This window comes from Monomorium pharaonis, chromosome 6, assembly GCF_013373865.1.
Source record: "Monomorium pharaonis isolate MP-MQ-018 chromosome 6, ASM1337386v2, whole genome shotgun sequence".
NCBI classification, from domain to species: Eukaryota; Metazoa; Arthropoda; class Insecta; order Hymenoptera; family Formicidae; genus Monomorium; species Monomorium pharaonis.
This window is the reverse complement of record NC_050472.1, coordinates 12163812-12190144: the sequence shown is the minus strand read 5'-3', so window position 1 is coordinate 12190144 and position 26333 is coordinate 12163812. Positions and strand designations below refer to the sequence as shown.

Here is a 26333-nt window from a genome sequence, read left to right as displayed (position 1 = left end):
AAAGTATACTCTCAACATTTGGATATGACACACAACCTAGGCAACCAGCTGACGTCGAAATGACGTAAATTTACATGATTTTTGTCACTAATTGGTGACTATGACCTAAAACTGACGTTATTTCAAACGGCATAACAATCACGTCAGTAATACGTCATAAGTATACGTTATATATGACGTAACTATTGGTCTTTGGAGTGACGTCAGTTGAAAAAAGTAAATAAGATGTCATAATGACGTTATTTAAATAACACGGTTTTGTTAAAAAATTGTGTATATTTATGTATTATGAATAAATATTTCGTACATTCAGACGTTAAGTTACTACAAGTTTCATGTTTCTGACATCTATTGAACTGATCTATAACAAATATGTATTCATGAGCATTAAGTGTTCATGGATCATCACAAAGTACTAGGTTGCGTACGATCTTCGAAGTCAAGCAACGTCGACGGCGGTTCAGAGTTGGATGGGTGACCGCGGAAGTTAGGCAATCCCAGATGTGACCATGGTGTGGTGGGTAACGATGCTTGCTGAGAAACAACGTATTTTTTTTTTACATTATAATTATGTTATTTTGATATTTTCACAATGCAGGTATACTGTATATATAGGACATGTACCCGAAATATTTTCTAAAATGTCAAAATAACGGCGACTTTTACTACCTGGCTTACTAGTCATAAAAATTACGTAAGTAAACGTCATTAATCTGACGTCATTTTTGACGAGACAAACTCACGTCGTCATTACGTCAATTTGACGTCATAAACTCACGTCGAACGGGTCAAAAACTGACGTTATATTCACGTCATTTCGACGTTAGCTGGTTGCCTGGGAATAAATGAGTGTATACTTCCATCATAAAGTGTGAACACTGAAACTTTGGGGATGTACACTCAACATCTATCGATTGAAGGTATACACTTAATATTCACTTAATATTGAGTGTGCACTTTCAAACATTGGATTAGAAAATATTAAATAAAAACAAAAGCAAAAAAAGCAAGTTTAACCGAAATTAAAATTAATTTGCATTGGTAGAAATGGACATAAAACGAATATCTAAAATAAACATTCAACTAGAGTGTTCAGCTGGCTTTGAGTATTAATTTGAGTATTACTTTCAACTTGGATGTTTACCATCTAATTGAGTGTTAATTTTAGTGTTATTCTTAAATTTAGGATTAACATTAAAATTAACACTCAATTAGATGGCGAATATTGAAGTTGAAAGTAATAACAGTCTAAAAGTAAATTAAAAAGCGAACACTCAAGTTGAGTGTTTACACTGAATTGAGTGTTTACCCCTTGTCCCAAATTATACTCAACTTGAATATTTTTTTAAGTGTTATTTTTAGTGTTTTTTCCGTAAAGGGTTAAAATGTGACAATAAGGCAATTTAGACGGCAAAACGATCGTGCATAATCTAATTTAATACGCAGAGAAAAAATGTACTGTTTTAAATAAATGCTTTTAAGTAAATTTTTTTGAATATAATTTCTAAACTTAAAGAAACAGTTGTTTCTAACAATAATTGTTTTTGTTTCGGTATAACATTATATTGAAAACAATTTATCAATGAAGAAGATGTAATAAAGAAAATTTGGAATAGAAATACAATTATTTGTCAGTAAAAAATTATTTTATTAAATCTAATAACTTTAATTACTTGAGTCTTAGAATCCTAATCAGTTTTCAATAAGTAAACATTTTTATTCAATTTATGTCATATAAATTAAAAAAACAATTTATTTGTATCAATTAATATACATAATAATAAAATAACTTCTTGTCTCAAGTACGTAGAGAGAAAAATTTCTTTAGATTTAATAAACAAAGAAAGGTATGCTTTGGAATAGTCAAGCAAACTGTTTATTAAATCTGAAGAAATATTTTTCTCTATGTACATAAACATTTACAATTTTAACAATAGTTTCCTTACATTAATATTTATAATTTTAACAATAGTTCCCTTACTCAAATTGTTTTCCTGGAAACAGCAGCGTTATCGTTATTATGAACACCCCACACAACACACATTTTTCAGAAAGCTTTCTGAAAGATATCTTGCAAATTGATATTAAAATATAACATTGTAATCATTCAGAAATATTTGTGAAACATTTCATCAAAATCATTTCCGACTTCTTCAGCGAAATATTTCAGAATTATTTTGTAGAATATTTTAAAATATTTTGTATGTAATATCTAAAATATTATTGAAAGTTTTTAAAAATGTTATATTTAATATGACAGCCGACATTGAAATAATCCTGAATATCATTAAAATAATTAATACAATTTCTTATTTGATTTCTAAAGTAAAATGTAAAAAAGTTTCTATAATATTATTAACGTGACGACTTTTGCTTTATTGACATTATTAATCTTTTTTCTCGCGTCAACGTGAGCTGAGTACAGCCCCATATCTTTCAAAAAGCTTTCTGATAGATATTTGGCAACGTGTTGTATGGGAAATCAATAAAAATTGTAAAACCGCATATTTGTTTATAAAAATTTAAATTAATTATACATGTTTCATTCTTTTAACAACATCTATTGAAATGATCTATAACCAATTTATAGATGCATAAACATGAAGTATTCGTGGATCATCACTACGCGTTAGGTTGCATGCGATCATCGAAGTCAAACAACGTCGACGATGGCAGACACTTGAATGGGTGACCATTTTTACACAACATCGGAAGATTTCAAGTTTTTAGAAAGCTGTCAATGAAATATAAAATATTTCAAAATAATATTTCGGACATGTTTTGAATATATTTCAGACACATAAAGTGTCCACTTTTATGTCAGAAATGTATCTGAAATATTTCTGAAGAATTTCAAAAATATATTTCCGATATATTTTTGAAGATTTCAGAAATATTTCAGATATATTTCTGACGTTACATGAAAGCGGATATTTCATGTATCTGAAACATATCTGAAATGTTTTTTTGAAACATTTCATATTTCATTGACAGCTTTCTGAAAAATTTCTGAAATCTTTCGATGCTGTGTGGGATAGTTCCTGTATATTTTTTGTACTAAATTTTTTAAATTTTAAACATATCCAAATGTTAACTCTTCGTTGACATTCTAGGTGTGACCACCCATACGATAACTTTCACGCTCTGTACCTTTTTTTTTTCTTTTCTGACTTTAATGTTTTATACCTTTTCCTTTTCCTTTTTTGGTTTTTTATTTATCGAAACTGCCTATCTTTGATATGCGAAATAAATATCTTTTTTTCAGTGCCCATTAAAAAATTATGTTTTTCCTAAAAATATTTTATCTAAATAACAACTCTGTAAATTTTTAGCTTTTAATATTGAAACCTGTAAAAGTTACAATTTTTTAAAGATTAAAAAAATTTTTTTCTCGACATATTATAAACAAGAATTTGTTTACAAAAACTATGACAAGATTTCATTGAAAAAACTATTGCAATACATTCTAGAAACCTTGAAATTGATTTATGATTTTTCTTATAACGGTTGAATGCTTTATATAAAAATCTTTGTCGTTAAAAAATTGTTGTAGGTGTGAGCAACCTAGTGTGTCAAAGTTGATTGAAAAAAGAATTGTGTCAACAAAAGATTAATTTAATACAACATAATTACAATATTTGAATATTTTGTATTAAGTTGATATTCAACATTTTTTTAATGTTAATTTACAGAAGTTATACATAAATGTATAAAGATACAAATAATATAAAAATAATCTAACTTTAATCTTGGAAGACAAATACAAAATTCTTTATTAGCCCAACCAAAATTTAAACTTTACTCTTGAAGTAATTAAATGGATTTTGGGAGCTAGACATTATTTAATTCAATTCTTTGACAGTTGAAATGCGTAAACCAAAGCCTAAAGTGTCCCATAAATAAGAAACAACAAAATAGATTTTTATATAAAGTGCCGTATTACCCCGTTTTCGCCTTTTAGATTAGAAATTGTATGGTTAATTTTAGTTTTTTTAATGCAAAAGTAAGTAAAATGAAAAGATTTATTATACGTATCACACACACAAACGTTATTTAGATGTTTTGAGTGGAAAAACGCTCTCATTTTAATTTCATTTTAATTTAAAGAATAAAATGTCCTCCCGATACTACCCTGAGCTTCTAAATTTTTTATAATTTAAGCATTTTTTATACTGTTTGTTTTACCATTAATAAGTTTTTTTACCATTAATAATTGTTTATTATTTGATAACACAAAAGTTTATTGACATACGACTCAAACGTGAATTTTATTTTTTTTTTACTGTTTTTCTCATTTATTACTTTTTGAAAATTTGCAATATCTCTTCAAATAATTTTTTTTTCAAGATTAAAATGTTGTACATGGCCTTAAAGTGCATTTACTCTCCTTTAAAATAGCGTTTAAAGGTGGGTAGGAAGAAGTGATCCATAAAAAAGCGATTATCGTATTTGAACTTAGTTTTTGATGCGTTTCATTGCATTTTCGGGCAAAATAAGTATCACCATATTATTCTACGACCAAAAAACTATAAAAAAAACACATCGATTCTACTTGCCGGGTAGGAATAAAAATCGACTACTTTTTCCCATCCTCCTTTTTAACTTGGCCTTATTTGTTAAAAAATTATAGTTATTTTTATTTAAAAAAATTATTTTTTCACACTTTTCTCAGGCTTTTTTGTTTTAAATAAATTTTTTAATATTTCTTTTTGGCAAAAAACAATATGTTTATGTACATTATTTTCCCGTTAAAAAAATTAAGAAAATGCACTATTTAACAATTAATTTAATATTAATAGAAAGAATTGAGACAGCCAAGAAATTTGGAGTTTATCTTATCATCTCACTATTGCCTTTAAAGCTAAGCAAATTTAGTTTTTTCTTCTATGATTAAAACATAAATTTTTTATAATTGAAAAATTTGTATTAAATTCTAAATATATTTATTTAAATTTTTATGTTGGAGGAAGAAAAATGGTGCCGCTGCGGAGTGAATGATAAAACGTGTGCTCCAATTTTGTGAGAGAAAAAGATTGAGGGTTGGGAGAAGTGTGAGAGTGGAGTGCCAGGTAGTCGGAGACGACGTTCAGGAAGATTGGAGAAAAAAATGGATGACGAGGCAGAAGCTGGGTGAGATGGTGGAAGCAGAGAGCTCGGTGAGTTTGGAGAATGGTGCACAAAATAGCGGACAAAGTGAAAAAAAGGGAAGAAAAGGAGCTGGGTAGCGCAGCGATGAGTGATGGAGAGAGTTGGATGGAGTAGAGGAAGATAGAAGTGTCCGGACGGGTGAAGCAAGAGTAACACAAGGAGGCTGGCGGAGAGTCCGAAAGATGGCAGCAGCGGGAGCAGAAAGAGATGGTGAAAGAATTGAGAGAGATAAGAAGAGGGATGGAAGAGCTGAGAGTAATAAGGTGTATGCAGGAGATAATACGATGGATGAAAGAAGGAGGTGTGAAAATTGGGGGCATGAGAGAGAAAGAGAGAGAGAGAGAGAGAAAGAAGAGGGAAAACGGAGGAGAGACGGAAGAAAGATAAGAAATGGGCAATGGAGCGGAGAAGAGAAGGGAGAGAGAGAGGAGAGAAGAAGAAAAGTGGAGGAGCAGATAAGCTGGGGAGTGAAAGAAGACGGGAAAAGGAGGAGGAGAAGAGGACGAGAGAGGGAGACGGAAGATAAGAGGAAGAAGAGGAAAAGGATGAAAAGGAGAAGGTGGAAGAGGAGGAAGTGGAAGAGAGGAAGAATGCAGAGAGAGAGAGGGCAATTAGGGAGACAGCAGATAAAAAGAGAAGTAATGGTGAAGAGGACTGGTGAAAGGCGATGAGAAGAGAAGAGAAAGGAGAAAAGGGGGACAGACGGGGAAGAAGAGAGAAAGCCAGAAGGAGGAAAGAACTGAAAAAGTCGGAGTGGGAGAGAGTGGCGGAAGCTGAAGGCAGAGGAGGAAAGAGGAGTAGAAAGACGGAGGAAAAGGCAGAAGGACAGAGAAAGGTGAAAAAAGAGAAGAGAAAGAGGAGAAAGTAAGGAGAATGGGAGAAGGGAAAGAGAAGAGAGGACCAAAGAGGAGAAGAGAGCGGAATGGAGAAGAGCGGAGAGGTGGCGGATGAGAAAGTGAGAGGCAAGGGGAATAAAGAAGAAACAATGGAAAAAAGCAAGGAGGTGAGAAGTATATGAATGGAGAACGGGGAGAAAGATGAGTGGAGAAAAGTGCAGAAGAAGAGGAATGGTCAAAGAAGAAAGGTCAAGGATAGTAAAGGAGGGAGAACGGAGGTAGAAAAGAAAAGAAGAGAGAGGAATGGAGTGAAGATGAAGATGGACAGTCGAAGAAGAGAATTAGGGAAGCGAGAAAGGAGCCGAAGAAGGGAGAGAACGGGGGACAGGAGAGATTAAGAAGAAAGAAAAAAAGGGAGAAGAACGTTATATGTAGAGGAGTGGAGAGGGAAGAAAAACCTGAAAGAAAGAAGATACATTGAGTGCGTGATGGAAAGAGCGTTAGGGAGAACAGTGAAGGTGAGTAAGAGGGAAAGGAGGAGGCGGAAAGGTGGGTGTTAATCACGAAGCTGGAAAAGGTAAAAGATTATAGGAGGAGATATTGGAGAGGGGAGGCAAAATAGGAAAAATTTGGGGAATGGGGTTTGATGAAGACTTATCGATGGAGCAGAGGAGGATGAGGTGGAGGATAGTGGAGGCGGTGAAGAGAAAGAGCGCAAGGGGGAGGAAGGTGGAAGTGACAAACACGGAGCTAATGTCTAAAGAACTGATAAAACCATTTGTGAGGTTTTGTTGGGTTATAATATGGTACTGTCAAAGTAGAGTATGTTATTCGTAAATTTGACAAATTTGATTTTTACAGGTTCTATGTGAAGGTACATGCTTGTGTTTAAAAACTTTAAGAGTGTTTTTCTTGAAAAATTGTTTTTGGTCACTAACACCCTTTTCATATTTGTCCTCACATATGTGAATGTTTTGTACATGTACATGGTTTATAATTATATATATATATATATATATAGTAATTTTTTTCTACTTTTATATTTTTTAATAAAAAATAATGTTATAAGGCCATTCAGAACTGTAATTTATTAAAATAAACAAAAATAAGTGTTAATGTACATGTGATTTTTGGATGGTACTCACTTGGACACGGTTCAAATGAACACGATGTATTTGCACACGATGTTTTTAGACATGATATCTTGCGCACCGTTCATTTGGATACGGTGCTTTTGAACACCGTTCATTTGCACACCACTCACTTGCACACCGTTTAGTTGGACACGAAACAAACGCACATACACACACGTACGCGAGCGTACACACACACACACACACACACACACGGGGGGGGGGATGCAAGGAGGTCTTCGGACCTCTCCCGCACCCATCCCGTTGGTAGGATGCCCTTGGCATAGTTATTTCGTACTGTGTCCAAGTGAACGGTGTGCAAATGAACGATGTGCAACTGAACAGTGCACAAAATATGGTGTCCAAAAGCACCGTGTGCAAATGCATCGTGTCCATTTTAACCGTGTGCAAATGCACCGCTCCCTAAGCTTTCTCCCAAAATTGACACATTTATACTACAAAATAAATACCTTTTTTGCAATAGCCACTATGGACTTATTTACAAAATCTTTTAAGCCAAAATGTTTGATAATATACAACCATTTAAAGAGGCTAGGGTGTATTACACCCCTTGTGTAGGATTTGAAAGTATTTGATAGTGCGTAGAATTAGAGTTAAACTAAATTATTTTTACGTTATTTGTTTATCTACCCTGATATTTAAATTATGTTTTTAACACTAACAAATGTTGAATATTAATTAATACAAAATATTTAAACACAATGACATGATTTTAAATTGATTCTAAAATATGTTAAAAATTTAATACAAAAATTTTAATAAGAACAGTTTTTTATATAAATAAAATGTTTTCTACTGTGTGACATAAATTAATTGAATATAATCTATATGTGTGCTAACATATTATGAATGTTGATTTTTTTGAAGAAATATGTTTTAAAATTTTGCTTTCATATTGTGGGTACAATTCCGAAAATAACTTACCTCCAATTTTTTTAAAATTATCTATTCTTAAGTATTTTGGCACGCTGATTACAAATATAATAGTGAAAATTAGCGCAAATTTGATTTTTATGGCAAAAACTATCAAAAAACGATAAAAACCATAGTTTTTTTATTCATTTCCATAAATAATGGTAATTTCGAACAATATTTCAGATAAAAGTTGTAAATCTCATCAAAATGCACATTTTATATCGTATTGGTTTTTGCCATATGTATAATAATTTTTGAGACAATGCTAAATGTTTACAACTATACATAACTTATCAAACACAAATCAAGTTCTATTAATTAATTTCAATGCTTATTCAAACTATATTTAAGTACGTTTATTATATATATATTTAAGTATGTAAACAACGCAACCAAAATTATAAACATTCCACATAGAAATTGGTATCTAGTGGATGTTCAGTGGACGTCCATTAGAAATCCAGTAAACTTCCATGGTTCCATTAAAGGTTTACCTCCATGGCGAAAGTTAAATAGACGTCCATTAAAGATCCAGTAAACTTCCATGGCTCCATTGGAGGTTTACCTCCATAGTGAAAGTTAGATAGACGTCCATTAAGGATCCATTAAACTTTTATATCTCTATGGAACATTTACTTTTATGATGAACGTTAGATAGACGTCCATTAGGGATCCATTAAACTTCCATAGCTTTATGAAATATTTACTTTCATAATGGAAGTTAGGTAGACGTCCATTAGAGATCTATTAAACGTCAATAGTTATATGGGATATTTACTTTTATAGTGACAGTCAAATAGACAATTCATCTTACCATTATAAAGAACCTCTGTCTAAGATCTTAAAAAATATCCATTATAAGTTACGCGCATAATTAATAAAGGCTTCACGGAGCCTCGATAGACGACTTAACCGACGTTTTGTGGATTATTGGTAGAGGCTTTACGGAGCTTCGATGGACGACTGACGGACGTTTTGTGGATCATTAGTACAGAATTCGTGGAGCCTTGGTAGACGATTAATGAACGTTACGTTATGGATCAACAGCAGAGGATTCATAGAAGGAAAGAATGGATGAGATGTGTTGTAAATAATAATATTAAAGGTTACAAAAAAAATTTTATACTAATTAAAAGCATCACCAAATATAGGACAAAAATATAGGAACTCCTCTATACTTCGCAGCAACTAATAACAACAATATACGCATCTGTGCCAAGTTTCAGGCAATTTTAACTAGAAATTTATATTTATATAGATGCATATTTGAGTATAATCAGCCGCGGCTATCCTTATGTGCATAGAATTACTACACTATTCTATATAAAATACATAAAATAATATATTATAATACATATATATTTTCTATAAATGTTATAACATAATGTAATCGATACTCATAGTCTGGTCTTACTTAAATCGTTTTACGAGTACATACGGTTTTCGTACGTTATTGGCCCATAAGATGATTGTGTAAGTACAGTCTTAAGACTGTGCTGACAATCTTAAGTTGAAAACAATCTATGAATATCGGCTTTATTAATCCAGATTGTTGACACGAATATTTGAAACATATTTAAAATTTATTATAATATCGTACCATCACAATGGCTCAGACACGATAAACAGAATAAAAAATAGAAAATGGGAATAAGGAATTGTTATTCAATACTTATATTGAATAAGAAGCGTTTCCTATTCTACATATTGATGTTTGTTATTGGGCGCGTTTAACAGACGGATCGAATCAGTGAGCGCTCACTGATTCTCTAATATGATTGGTTCTTGCCCTTAGTTCTTCGTTGGATTTAGAAAAAGAAATCAATCATAGTAAAGAATTATATGAGCGCTCTTTGATCCGCTGCGTCTGTTAAACGCGCCCAATAACAAACATCAATATGTAGAATAGGAAACGCTTCTTATTCAATATATTGAATAACAATTTGTTATTCTCATTTTCTATTTTTTATTCCGTTTATCGTGTCTGAGCCATTGTGATGATACGATATTATAATAAATTTTAAATATGTTTCAAATATCCGTGTCAACAATCTGGATTAATAAGGCCGATATTCATAGTTTGTTTTCAACTTAAAATTGTGAGCACAGTCTTAAGACTGTACTTACACAACCATCTTATGGGCCAATAACGTCCCAGATAGGAAAATTGCAAAATAAATGCACAATTATTGCATCTTCTATTTACCTCAATTTCGCAATAATTGTTGCAAGTGAGATTACAAAACGCATATGTTTTGATGAAAACAAATTTGAAAATTACTTTGCGTAAATATTACGACATTGAATTAAAAAATAAATTTTGAATTTATTTACGTAATTATTACGACATTGTATTAAGAAATAATTTTCGAATGTACAAAATGTGTTGTACACATGATGTACAAAATCCGATCGTCATTTTCCACGTGGTGCAGATCGGGTCACTTTGATGACGGCGGTATGATTGAGTTAAACACGAATAAAATTAATGTGCAATATTATATTGATACTCAAAATTCATGATATTCAAAAAATACCGTATTTATTCGCTAAAATACCTTAAAATGCAATGCAAATTTCAAACTAGCGTGCAATCAACAAATACATCGTATCGACATGTTTTTTTTTTTAAATTGCTTAGAAAAGAATAAACTTTAAGAATCTGAATTAATATTAGCAAGATTTTAACGAGAAACTTGTGCAAAATGATAACAAACTTTTACTTTTTTCAATTAAAAAACACATGTTTGGTTTTCATGCGATACAAAAGATTCGCACTTAACAAATCAAACTTTCGCGTAGGGATTCTCAAAGTAAAGTCTTTGCCCTTTAATTAAAAAAAAAGTACATGTAATTTGGATGATTTTTCGCAAAGTTGCATCACTTTGAAGATTGTCTAAAAATCGGTCAAAAATTTTGTTTCGTTTTTTTTTGCGCCAGTGTATATGTATTATAATATATTATTTTCTACATTTTATATAGAATAGTGTAGTAATTCTATGCACATAAGGATAGCCGCAGCTGATTATACTCAAATATGCATCTATATAAATATAAATTTCTAGTTAAAATTGCCTGAAACTTAACATTGGCACAGATGCGTATATTGTCGTTATTAGTTGCTGCGAAGTATAGAGGAGTTCCTATATTTTTGTCCTATATTTGGTGATGCTTTTAATTAGTGTAAAAACTTTTTTTGCAACCTTTAATATTATTATTTACTACACATCTCATCCATTCTTCCCTTCTATGAATCCTCTGCTGTTGATCCATAACGTAACGTTCATTAATCGTCTATCAAGGCTCCATGAATTCTCTAGTAATGATCCACAAAATATCCGTCAATCGTCCCTCAAGACTTCCTGAAGCCTCTAATAATAATCCAAGATACATCCGTCAATCGTCCATCAAAGCTTCATAAAGTCTCTACTAATGATCCCTAAAACGTTTGTCAATCATCTATCGAGGCTCCATGAAGCCTCTACTAATGATCCACAAAATAACCGTCAGTCATCCATCGAGGCTCTATTAATAATCCACACAACGTCTAATAGACCTCTTTGACGACGTCTAATAGAAGTCTAATAGACGTACGCAATGCGGAACTGTGGATTTCTAATGGGTCTACATTGGACGTCTAATAGACGTCCACTGGAAGTTCAAACTTCCATGGCAGACGTTTAATGAACGTCTATTGGAGGTTTCATTTCTATGTGGGATATGTGTTATCCTTAGCCCTAATGTGGATAGCGTTGAATTTCTCCAGAATGACGTTAGTAATCGTATTTGGCATTGCCATAATAATGTCATCTACGTATCGGTAATAAAATGGAATAGGAAGTTGAACTTCCTTAAGCATCTCACTCTTCAAATAACACATCATAATGTCCGTAATTATTGGTGATAGGGGAGAGCTCATTGGAGATTCTGTTTGTATATTTTGTTGTCAAATTTAGAAAAGGTAGAATTTAGAATAAACAACACTTCAGTTATGAATTCCTCTTTTAGAATGTATTTAGAATTATGAAGCTCCATTTCCAACATTGTTAATTGCCATTCTGTAGGAATGTTCATGTACAAAGACATTACCATCCAATGAAGTTAGGTGATACCGCTGTGCATTAGTTTCTTATACCCAGCTAATCATATTTAAATATAGGTACCGATATAAAAAAAATTGTATCTTAATGGTCTTATAGGTATAGGTACCAGAGAAAAAAAATACCTAGGTACTACACAACACTGATCACAATGTCCGCAATTATTGGTGATAGGAAAGACCCCATTGGGGAGACTTAAAGTTTGTATATATTGTTGAATGTATATTTAGTATTATCTAAAAAATAACTAATGTATTTAAATATACATTAGTTACTTTTTATATAATACTAAATATACATTCAACAAGCGCGAAACTCGGTAAAATTAAATTTATATATAAATTTTTTAATAGTTGGATATATGGCAAGTACTTTTAGCACAATTTTTTTTAATTTAGACAATCGGGCATTACGAGCTATTTTAATTTAAATTCTCATTGATAGAATGACAGGTTACATCTGTATAGGATCATTATTAGCGTTCCAGATATCTATTGTAATACAGATCCTAGATTGTTTTTCGAAATCGACTATTATGTCGGATTTTATAGACATTATTTTGTTTAGCAAATGATTTTGGAAGATACTTTTTGGTATTGGTTTTACATCGAATAATTCTTCAATTAACATAATGCATAAGTGTTAAATAAATTAATTGAATAAAACTAATAGCTTTATAAGTGTTAATTCATTTTACTGTCTAACATGTTAAACTTATTTATATATATGGACAGAAAGGAACACTTAATTCAAATAAATAGTTATTTGAATACTAATAATATATTTTATAAAAAATCAATATTTATTTTAAAAAATAATAATTTTAATTTATTGAAAATATTACTTGTTTTTTATAGAAAATATTACTTTCAAATAAATATTATTGATTTTTTTATCAAATATTATTAGTACTATTCAAATAACTATTTTTTGAATCAAGTATTTTTTTCTGTCAGTGTAGAATATTTAATATGAATATATCTTTTAAAATACGGATAATACGTAAATATTATTTGTGGATACAAACAATAATAAATTTTTCTTTATCATAAATGTTTATTTATTCTGAAATTTTATGTTGATAAATAAAAGTACCTATAATCTAGGTATGTTTAAGGTACATTTGAGGTACCTGTACCTAGGTACTCTATTTTTCTAATACCTATACCTATGCTTTGGTACATTTTTTTTAGAGTACTGTACCTGTACCTGTATCTAGGTACTAAAAATAAAGTACCTTACACAACACAGATTGTGATGTGTGATTTGAAGAGTGAAGTGCTTAGGGAAGTTAAACTTTGTATTCCATTCTATTACTGATACGTAAATGACATTATTATGGCGGTTACATTTATTATGGCAAATATGATTACTAACGTCATTCTAGAGAAATTCAACACTGTCCATCCGAGACTAAATTTCACAATTGAAATAAGTGGTGACAAAATTAATTTCTTAGACACCACCGTAATCATTCAAAATAACAAAATTAAATTAACAATCAACTTGTACTTTTATGACATTGTACTTTTATGTCGACCTGACTGGCCAAGTTTATTAGTATAATTAAAACGACGTTTCGACCTTTAATTTGGGTCCTTCTCAAGTTACAATTAGAGCGACCTTATAATATTATCATATTAAAATCCCTGAAAGATATTTTGAAGTTACACAGTGTTGTTATGTCGTATGCCATTAAAAATTGTTATCAATTAAGTCAGTTGTTAGAATCGTGAATTGTGTAATGACGCGAGGATTTTGAATACAAAAACCGATGAACATTAAATATAGCTAGGTATGTCAGTAATGAGTGGAAAAGTTTGTTGTCAAAATTTAAAAAAGATGTGAATGTTGCGGCGCGAGAAACTTGAATGTAGTAAACAATGTAACTTACATAAATTGTTGTGTGTCAAAATTACATAAGATGGAATATTCATAATTAAAAATGCGCTCACTTTGTCATCTTGTGTAAAAGTTCGTGTTAGGAAGCACGACCGTAACACCTCATGAACAGCAAAACAATAATATAAAAGTGCGAGGAACAGTTTTGCTCGCAGACGTTCGTATATTCCCACCATAAGAGGGAGAGGGAAAAAACCTAAGTGGCATGTATTATTCGGTCGTAGACTAGCGGAAGTTTTCCATATCCTTTTGTAGATTTATCGTGTCTTTAAGTTTTTTAATATAGAACATCTTAACTATCTCTCTCTTTTTATAATGTTTTTTATTATGTAAAATTGCGACTTCTTGCTACTTAAAATCATGATTGAGTTCCAATTTATGCTTGTTGACTACTGAGTGACAGTTTACATCTTTATTAATGTCCGTTCGATGTTCTTTTATACGCATTTCGATATGCCTTTTGTTTGCCCTATATGCCTTTAGTTAATAATGGTGTTAATTTTGTACTTGAGCGGATGTTTCGAGACAAAATTTATGTACCTCCCTGATAATATGGGCTTGTGATACCAGTTCATAATTAAGTTCTCGTCTTGTCTGAACATCGTCGTATCTAAGAAATTCGTTAGTTCATCATGCGTATCTAAGAAATTCATTAGTTGATCATGCTGTCCGATGACCATTTTCATAATAATAATATTGAAATAATTAAGAAAATTTTACCCAACAATTGTTTTCTGACACATTTAATTATTAAACACATTAAAAGAAGGCTAAGGATCCTCAGAAGTCGATGTCATAATGACAACAATTATATCACGGACATTTAAGTGACGGGAAGTCGCAATTTTACATAATGAAAAACATTTTAAAAAGAGAGAAATAGCTGAGATGTTCTATATTAAAAAATGCAAAGACACGATAAATCTACAAAAGAATACGGAAAACTTGCCGCTAGTCTACGACCAAATAATACATGCCACTTAGGTTTTTTCCTTCTCTCTCTTATGATGGGGATATACAAACGTCTGCGAGCAAAAACTGTTCCTCGCACTTTTATATCATTGTTTTACTGTCGTGCTACGGTCCGTGTTATGGTCGTGCTTCTCAACACGAACTTTTACACAAGATAACAACAAAGTAAGCGCACTTTTAATTACGAATATTCAATCTTATGTAGTTTTGACACACAATTTATGTAAGTTACATTGTTCACTAAATTCAAGTTTCTCGCGCCGCAACATCCACATCTTTATTAAATTTTGACAACAAACTTTTCAATTCCATTACTGACACACCTAGCTATATTTAATATTTACCAGTTTTTGTATTCAAAATTCTCCCATCATTACACAATTCACGATTCTAACAACTGATTTATTGACAACAATTTTTAATGACATACGACACAATAGCAGTGTATAACTTCAAAATATCTTTTAGGGATTTTCATATGATAATATTGTAAGGTCGCTCTAATTGTAACTTGAAAAGGACCCAAATTACAGATTAAAACGTCGTCGTTTTAATTATACTAATAAATTTGGCCAGTCAGGTCGATATAAAAGTAGAACATCAAGTTGATTGTTCATTTACATACTGGCAATTCACAATTTTTTTTTTTAATTAAATTAAATTGGTACCACAAGCCTACTTGGTCGGGAAGATATTTGAACTTCCTTTCGTATCATCTACTCCCATAAAAAAGAGATGTAATTATGGGTTTGATTGACAAAGCCTTCCTTCTTTCACATCCAGAATTTCATTAAGAGAATTTAAAGCTTATTATTACGACTTTGCTCAAGAATAATTATCCCATAGATCTTATCCATAAAACAATTATTGAAAGATTAAGAATCCTAATAATTGTAAAAAATAATTCTTAGGTTCAAAACGATTCCAGGCTTACACAGAAAAGGATGTTTTAGAGTCTCTTTGTTGAAAAAATATCAAATAACTTTAGAGGATTGGCTAAAAAATACAATATTAAACTTGCTTTCTTTAGTATAAATAAGTTTAACTCTGTAATTAAAGTTAACAAAGATCCTCTTCTACGCCTATCTCACAAAAATGTATACAAAATTTAGTGTAACAATTGCAAAGTATACTATGTTGGTCAAACGGGAAGACAATTAAACATAAAGATAAAGGAACATCGTAAACAAATTACTCAGTAGTCTACCACACAATCTATTACTGGCCACAGGATAGAAGAAAGTCATGATTTTAATTGAAATAACATTGAAATTCTGGATGTGGAAAGGATCCCTTATAAAGATTAACATCCGATTAACATGCTACACACAAAAACGTAAAAATGCATCATTAACTTGCAAATATCAAGTTTCTCTATCATGCCACATCGATAATAAGCGATATATAACATTTGTATACACTCTCACATATACACACACAGATTCTCTTACTCTTTGTTATTTATCCTGTCTACATATACTTGTGGCAACACAATGATCATTCGTGTTTGAATCTTCAAACAAATGACAATATTGCAAAATTTTAACGTCGGTCACTTGTCTAAAAAATTCAAACTAATTAACTGCTAAATTTTCCAAAAATGTTTAATAACCACTTAAATTTATTACTTCGTGACGAAGTCTGTTGTAAGAGCATATGGAATTTGTGAGCACCCGGTGAGTTAAACTAATTAATTCCTTCTTACTTTGAGCACCTAATTATAATTCTTACAACTAAATTATAGTTTGATCCATTCGATGGACCAACTGACAATGAGATGGACAAGAAGGATATCAGTAGCTTCAGAGGAGTTCACAAATTTTAATCGTTTGGCTTATAAACACATCATACTTCTTGACTTCGTCATTTCTCTTTTTACATTAATGTACTCTGTTTGTTTCCGTTGATAAGGACTCAAAATGCAGTCGAAACGCGTCCGGATTTCTATTTTGTATTGGATTTGTTTAAATATATTAAAAGTTAATTAATAAGAACGAACATTAATCACGCACTAATTACCACGTTGTACTCTTACAGCCTCAACACACACACACACACACACACACACACATTTTTTCTGTTTTTTAATTTTAAAGAATCCCTTATTTTATTATAAATTTTTCAATTATGTAAAATACAGTATAAAATAAAATTAAAAATGCAATTTTTTCTTTCAGAGCAGGCATCAAAACTTTAAAATTTTCTTTTTTAAAATATCTTTCCTATCACAAAAATTATAGTTAAGGACAAAGTTATCATCTTTTTTTAAAAACTTACGCAAAGTATTTGGATCTTCAATGACACTTTTTAAAATCGCATTATTTTTATTTGCAAGGTATGAAAGGAAAAAGGGAACAACTGTCCACAACAAAGTCTAACAAGTTACATTTTGTCACTAAAGTTCGCTAGGTAGTTAAAACTGTTCATGATGAAAGAAAAATATCGCCTTTTGTGATATTTTAAAGCACCAAACAATGATAAACAAAGGCGCATAAGATGAATATAAATAAGAATAAAATATAAATTTTTATTAACTTTGTCGTAGAATAATTCAAGAATTGAGCGTATAAACCAGATTAGTACATTTAATGTATGTACATACACGGCTGGAACAAATGTGCTGTGAAAGCATAATGCTACGCTGCACTGTTTGTATGATCTTCATTATTTTTCGTTATAAACTATCTCCAAAAAAAATCAAGACGTCGTTATATAACCGGATCGAATAAAAGAACTAAGCAGAATTCTAAATAGACAAAAACAGCTCATGTCTCCATTTTTCATATTAGTTAAAAACCCAAATGAGTGATGGCTACAAGTAATATGTATAATTAAAGATTAAAAACCGGACCAAGGTAGAAACTTCAAAATCAAAAGTTGCGATCGTCACTCATCAAAAACGCCTAGTCTCAATGTTCACCAAAGCGTATTGTCAATATAACAATACAAAACGTAACAATAATTGTGCTATGAATAAAAAATATAAAACTTCTATTTGGAGGACCATTTTCCGCACAATAAAAGTTTTTTTAACTAGATATTATTAACAATTTGATCATAGACATCGATATTTTTATTTGCGTAAACACCGAATGCACTTCTATCTCTTTGTTTTCTCGAGAGAGTGAGACGGAGAGTAAACAAAAAAATAGATATTAAAGCACTTATTCTTTTGTCGCTAAAGCATCTATCCTTTTTTTGTTTACTCTCCATCTCACTCTCTCGAGAAGTCGGACAGCGCGAGAAAGTGGAAGCGCGTTCGCGAGCTTAGTTTGGACGGGCGTCAGTCCAAACTCTTCAAATGATAGTCCAAATAATGAAATCTCTGAATTATGATACGTGCGCGCGTGCGTGCGTGCGTGCGTGGGTGCGTGCGTAGCGCGCGCGCACGCGTGCGTGTGTGGATGTACATATGAGAGTTTGGCATTTAAAATAAAATATAATTTTAAAAAGTGAACATTTTTGCGTGCGTACACACACATATATACACATACATACGCATATACAAGCACGCACACTCATTCTAAATATTGTTATGTACACGCTGCATAAATATTCTTAAAAGTTGATTTAGAAATACTAAAGTTCATAATATCCATATCTACATTTTCAAAAATCGGACTTTTAAAGCTCAACATTTCGAAAATCATTGATTTTTTAATCGTGTGCTCATTGAAATTTTTGATCAGGAAGTCATAACGAATAATATGCTGTACTCGCAGCAAATTTGGCCAAGAACCAAAATCCATTGGTTGGGTGCGGTGTCCTTTGTCATCTCAAATACTTTTAAAAGCTATCTGGCACTTTAAAAAAAAAACAAGATGGCAACTACAATATGGCACCTAAATCTATGGATAATTCTATAAATTTTTTGAAAATTACTTTTATTACCTTTTAAAAATCGAGTCAAGTTAAAATCATGGATAATTAAGATCGTTGAATCTTCAGATCACTGAAATTCAAGATGGATCTAATATGGCACCCGAAGATGCCGCATATCGCATGAATTTTTCAAAAATTCTTTGTTAGTCGTTATCTTACTAAGGGTAATCAAAGTCGCTGATTACGAATCTGAAGTCAGATTACCGAAATTAAAAATGGTAGATCCAATATGACATCTAAAATAGTAAAAATTTGCATGAATTCCTCGATAATCCTTCGTAATTAATTTTCTAGTGATTGAATCGATTTCAAAATATCCTTATTAAAATTTATAAAATAGCTGATAATAATTTAGAAATAAGTATTCAATCATTTAAAATGACCGTTGCAATATAATTTTCATAGTAACCGACTTTGGGTTAACATTTTTTTTTTTAATAGCACTTTTCTTAATTAACAAAAAAGTAAACTTTGGTTAAAAAAAGTGATAATTGAAAAAAATTCCAATCCAAAATTGACCACTAAAGCACATCAACATTATATTAGTACAGCCATTTTGAATGATTGGATATTTACTTCTAAATCGTTATCAATTCAGATTCGTAATCAGCGACCTTGATTATTCTTATAGTAAGATAATTTTGGGTTTAACTCGATCTTGAATAGCTACCAACATGGAATTTTTGAAAAATTTAGCGATATTTGACCCTTTCAGGAACCATATTGGATCCGCCATCTTGAATTTCAGTGATTTGACTTCAGATTTGTAACCATGCGATCTTGATTACCTTTAAAATGATTAAGGTCTATTTTTAAAACGTAATAACAAAGGATTTTCGAAAAATTCGCAAGATTTTCTGCAGATTTAGAAATCATTGGAGTCACCATCTTTTTTTTCAATGTGCCAAGTGGTTTTTGAAAGTATTTGAAAAGATAAATTTTTTAAACCGTCACATATCTTTGTGTTACATTACATTTTGGGCAGACAGACGTTCTGATTAATGTCGAACGTCCATATACTTTTTTCCTTCCCCGTTTCTCTCTATTACATGGATACATATATATATATATATATATAAAACGTGTGTGTGTATATATATATATATACACACACACGTATATATACATACACACATATAGAGAGGGAGAGGAAAATAGAATTTTCAACAAAAATCCTAATATCAATAATCAAGTGTTCATGGATTATCACAAAGTGCTAGGTTGCGTACCATTTTCCTAATATCAATAAAGCACGAGTGCAATTTTAATGCAAGTTATATAATAAAAACTGTAGTTATTCAATAATAATTACAAGAAAATTATTTAACAATATAGTGTTATTATTTAACAATATAGTGTTATTATTTAACAATGTTACATTATTATTATTATGTAAATAATAATTAAACCAAAGCAAGTTAAAAAGTGCTGTAAGAAAAAAATTGATATAGGCGTCCTCGACATCAGGTATATACCTGCGGAATCCACATTGCTAGGTGGTCCAGTAGCGCTACTTTGTCTTGGAGAAAGGCTTGGCAAGCTTGGACTAAGAGAAAGTGGGCTAAGTGTTGTGTGATCCCATCGTGATGGTGATACAGAACTAGGTATAATAATACTTGGAGGTGCCATCGAGCTTTCTGTATCTCGCTTATTTAATTGCTTTATGTTGAGATTCTTCATGTCTTCAACTTCAGAAAATTCGCTTTCCGATGTTGGTTCCCACTTGACAGTCTTTAAATTTCCAAATTTACTTGTCTTGTTCTGATAATTGAAAGATGTGCCCTTCTTTAGAAAACCATTCGCTTTTTTTTCAGTGAATTCGTGGATTATAGGTACTTCTATATCGCTAGAACGTCTCTGTCCTTGAATTGTCTTCTTGCTTCTTTCAACCGTCTTTTTATTCTCGCCAGGTAAAACAATACCGAATTCATAGCCAAAGTCGTACTTGAAATATATGAGTCCAGTATCCGGATCAATTTGTTTTGTTCCTGTTTGTATCAATGAGTATAATACACTTGTATTACATCAATGTAATTATTTACATAAAATATAAATACAATATAATATATATAATAAATATAATAATATTATTTATAAATTTATTTACGTACACGATATATTTTATGCAGAATGCAAGCAGACTTTATACTTATATGTATTGAATGCATGCAAGCGTATGTGAGTATGTTGTATGTGTTTTTAATGCATAGATAAATCATGTAATTATAATAAATAAAACTTTTTTTTTTTAATAATATTAATATTACCGTGTTCGGACACTCGCGATTCTTCTCTATAAGTTCTTGGCTCATCACTATCAGTTATCTTGGAATCGATAGGATGCTTTAAGATTGGTTTACCCTGTCTCAAATCCGATTGGATATCATTTACAAACTTTTTGGTCTTTGATTTGAAACTGCTCGTCATATCACTCATGTGATGTGACGCAATGTCTGTAAAGATTTCAGACGTTTGTATTATAAAATAAGTGTTTACTTTCGAACAAAGAAGAAAAGAAAAAATATTTATTAACCAAGAAAAATACCACTAAACTTTTATATAATTAGCTAGATAGTTCCAAACCTGTTAAGAGACTATAAGTATTGCAAATACAATAGATATTTGTGTTACAAGTGCGGAAAATCGGCTACTTCTAACGAGTGCAGTGAATCGACGCATAAGCGAAAGGCAAGTGCGTTCACTTGTATGAGTGAAAATAGCTGACCTACATGAGTAACACATTCTACTTTTTATTACAAGTGCATAGAAAATAACGGAGGCGGGAAGTGGTTTAGGGCGGAAAGTGAAAAATTTAAGAGGGGTCTGCGAGGGCGAAATCCTCCGCATTAAAAAAAAGCTTTATTTTTATGTAATTTTGAGTAAATTAAGTAAATTAATAACAGCTACACCAAAATAAAAAGAAGTGATTTGACCTGTATACCAGACATAGATATTTCTGTGGATTTTAACGGTTGAATCTAAATCTGACAAGAGAAGTGCACCAAGAGATAATCGCGAATGGATATGTGTTATATATCATTCGAAAGATCTTGTCAAGTAGAATTTATGCGTGCAATATTTCGCTTGAATGGCGCCTTTAGAGGGCGCTATGCGCAATGTAAGTTATAGAGCTAGGTTGGCTCCCTCACGCCAAAACTGTGTTTCGACCTCCAGCAACATTTTTTTTCTTTATTTTTATTATTAACAATAAGATAAAATAAAAAGTGCAATTTATGTTATATTAAAGTATCTTATTGCCAACAACTTTTTGGCTTTTTGGACTTTTTGTACGGATAAACTTCCCCGTATAGGTCGAAGCCCCGATTTTTTTTAAACTATGTATTCTTATGTATTTTGGCACGCTGATTACGAATATGATAGTGAATATTGGCGCAAATTTGATTTTCAATGGCTACCATAAAAATCACGGTTTTTCCATTTATTTCCGTAAATAATAGAAATTTCACAAAATACTTCAGATAAAAGTTGTAGATCATCGAAATACATATTTTATATTCTATTGATTTTGGTCATAAAGATAATAGTTTTTTGAAAAACACGACGTTAAATGTTCAAAACTTCATAAAACTCATCTACCACAATTCGAGTATTATTAGTTAATTTTATTAATACCGAAAGGTGCAAAGCTTCTCCTTTATCCACGTGTTTTCTGTACGTGTTTTCTGCACCTGAAAACGCGTGGGCGGGGGAGTGGAGGCGCGCGTGCGTGTAAAGCATTCTCTGCACCACGCGGGTTTGCGACTTTTCACGCAAAACAAGATGCTCGTAAAAATACATATACAGACATTTGAAATTTACGCATTTTTTACATGGCACGGTTCAAATAAACCGTGTCTATCTGAACTGTATACATTATTTTGTGTCCATTTGCAACGTGTCCATCTGCATTGTGTCTAATTGTACAGTGTCCAAGTGAAGACCACTCTCAAAATTGAATCAATTTTTGCTATAAAGCTTTTACGAAATTTGATTTTAACAGGCCTGACTAACTGGGTACTTTTACCTTACATAACAGAAATGATTCAGGATATGTTTCTTTACGTATTTTGACACGCTGAGTTTGAGTTTGTGGTCAAAATTAGTTTATCAAATTTAAGTTTAATTAACCATAGAAACGGCTCAAAATTCCATGGGAAATGGGATGGAAATCTCATGAAACTTGATTTCGTTAAGCTTGAAATATTGGCATATGAGAAACTTCACTTCTTTTTGACATTTATTCCAGTTAGATTTATCATACAGAAATAACAATTTTCGAGACTAGAAGTGTAACTTGTCGTCTCGATTTTGTAATATTTGCAATTTCGAAAACAAAGTACGTTTTACAAGAATTTTTGATTTTTTAAGATCCCCCCCCCCCCCAGAAGATCCCATTTCTCATTTTATGAGAGTTTAAGCTGTTTATAAGATTGATTAAACTTAAATTTGATTAATTCTGACCACGAACTCGAATTTAGCGTGTTAAAATACATAAAGAAACATATCATGAAACGTTTCTATTATGCAGTCTAAAGACACATGTATACAAAACTACCATATTCTTAGTATTTTGAGCCGTTATTTAAGATTAGGGGCAACCTAAGACATGAACGACTAATTCTAATCTCGAATTCGAATTCAACGAGTCAAAATACATAAAGAAACATATCCTGACCCTAACGGAACAAGTATATTCTGAGAATGTTTTAAGAATATCATAACCGTATATGACTAATCTTCTTGGAACATTTGATATACGTACTATGATATACTGAGGATATGCTAAACAAGTTTCTATCAGAGCTCTAAATTGCTTCTACGAATGTACTGAGAATATCCTGTAATATATATTTATGATATCATACGGAATCTTCTAGTATTTTTTTAGTATATTGATATATTACGTACACGCATGCAAGCCTCACGCGCGTGCATATATACACATATATTGTGTGTGTGTATACATTTGGTAACTATTTTATTTAATGATTTAAAAAATGAACTTTAGATAAAATTTTTGTAAAAAAATCGTCTCAGAATTGACTCAGGAATATGTCATTGCAATGATAACATTTTAACGCTTTCGACGCTCTATTTTTATCCGCCATTTTCTATTTCAACTTTATATTGATAATGCCGCAGCACTACGTCAAAGAGCAAACTTTAACGGGTAAAACAAGCCAAACAATTTTAAAATTGGTTGAAAATTGCACTGTCGGTAGATTTTTGTCCAAAAAATGAGCCTTTTTTCCCACTATGCACCGGTGCGTCGAAAACGGCTCATATGATTGACTTGACAATTACAACTTTTAATCAGCGTGCCTTTAGCTATCTTTTACCAAAATTTGAGCCAATTCCTATAAAACCCATTTTTCCTCACAAAAACTGCGGAGTTCTTTGTAACAATATTGATACGTGATATATTTTGTAAATGACAACAATTTTCTGATTGATTACAGTAATTGCATTATATGTAATTACTGTAATTTAATTAAATTTTTTCTTAAAAATAAGCCGCGGAATGATTTACTCAGTAGTGATGAATATGTAATGAATCGATAGATTTATATATTACTCGATCAAGTGCGTGAGTAAATTCGATGCGTATTATGTGACGAGAGAGAAAAAACTTATAACTTATCTTTGTTACATGTAAAGTGTTGTTCATTCCCAGTAAAATTGTTCATCCGTCAAGCACTATAAAAAGACATTGAATTTGTAATCACCCGTGTTGGATGGTGAGTTGCGCCGCTTCTGCCTACATTCTCTACGCCTCCTGTGATTCGGTAACTATTTTATTTAATAATTCCAAAAGTAAGCTTTGGATAAAATTTTTGTAAAGGAAAAATCGTCTCAGAATTGACTCAGAAATATGTCATTACAAGGACACCTGGTTTATTCTGAATCACTTTGCACTCACACACACACAATATAAACTACTGGACAATATTAGAGGAACAAAAGTTTGGAATAGCACCAAGTTCGTAAAAGTTGAGCAAATAATTTGAATTTTTTATATAAAGTATCTCGAAGTGTTGACTTGATCCCTGCGAAATCTCCCCGCGATGGGTCTAGTAGTTTCAAAGTAGCGTCGAACGTCTCTTGAAGTAACTTCCTGTCAAAAACTAAAGTTGCAAGGTTGCAATTTGGAAGGTACAGAACAATCTGATGCAGAAAACGGCTCGGAAAAATTCAGAAATGATCCGAACCGCACTTGCAGATGTCTCTGGTATTCCTCTCTGACTACACACGAAACCCACCCCTTTCAATCTCTACCAGCCACGCCTTTCGTCGGACAGCGAAAATAGTTAGTCGCGGTTGCGACAGACTACTCGGTAGTTGTTTCAGGGTACAACTTGCATTCGAGACCAAAAAAATCCTTATTTACACTCCAGCCATCTTGTTTTTATTCTCTCTTTGTGTTAGATTTCTTTATGTTAGGTAGCTTTGAGAGGCGTTCAAAACTACTCCGAAATGACTGGACTTACAACGGGAAGACTTCGCAAGGGTCAAATCAATATTTTGGGCTACAAAATTGGGATCAAAAATTCAAATTTTTTGCTCAATTTTTACGAACTTGGCACTATTTCAAACTTTTGTTCCTCTAATTTTATCCAGTAGTTTATAAAAAACACAGTACAGGTGATTATTTGTCGGCACTTAAAGTTGTCTTTTTTAAGTCAACTTGAAGTAGACTTTCTAAAGCTGACATCTACTTTTTGTATAATAATTTTTTATTGACTTTAATTATACACCTTTAAGGGGATGCTAAACTGCTCACCAACTTGATCGAGGTTGATAATAATGTAGAGTTATTTGTGCACGTCATTAACAAAATTTTGTATGTATTTCTTTTATAGATTAAAAAATCCTTTTCCAGAATTAAAGTTTATGTATTAATATCAACTTATGCATTGAATTTCATATCAAAAATGAAAAAAAATTTTTCAGATTGCTCTTTTGAAACACGAAATGTTTACCAATGTGTATCTTTTTTATTAAGACGTCTTTGCTCAATCTAAAAGCATAGTATTGTTCCTTAATGTTCACTCGTTATTATATTATATTATATTATGTGTGATAAATTGTAACAGCAAAATTAGAGTGAAAATTTTTCTTAGTATTTTTCATATAATTTTTTATATTGTAAATTTATAAAGTTTTCTTCAAAAGTACTTTAAACATGAAATTTGTTTAAATTATTTTTAGAAATTATAGAATGAGAAATCCTTAGAATATATCAGAATTTCCGGATGGTTATTTCATTTTCTAAAAAAAATAGATTTTTTTAATAAGCGACTGGGATTCGTGGACAGTTTTCATAATTTCGATATTCGAAATTGTACACAACACAATAACTTCGTATTCTGTGAGTTGAGAGTTTATCGGTCGCGTCTCCAGGTGGCGGATCGAAGAACGCATAG

General features: G+C 31.5%; 1 protein-coding gene across 8 annotated transcripts in view; it reads right to left on the bottom strand.

Annotated features, from left to right (window-relative positions):
• The window catches only part of LOC105840013 (muscle M-line assembly protein unc-89), a 165645-nt gene that overhangs the window by 13102 nt on the left and 126210 nt on the right, over window positions 1-26333 (bottom strand). For 6 of the 8 annotated variants that reach the window (XM_028192292.2, XM_012686715.2, XM_012686720.2 and 3 more), the window contains 2 exons: window positions 21177-21362; window positions 20385-20897 (listed from right to left, as the gene is read on the bottom strand). The exons of 1 other annotated variant lie outside the window; for it this stretch is intronic. In XM_028192292.2, coding sequence (XP_028048093.1) covers window positions 20385-20897; window positions 21177-21362 — 699 coding nt within the window. Of the gene's footprint in view, window positions 1-20384; window positions 20898-21176; window positions 21363-21656; window positions 24607-26333 lie in introns of those variants that run through there. One more of the 8 variants, XM_012686718.3, reaches the window with a different exon arrangement.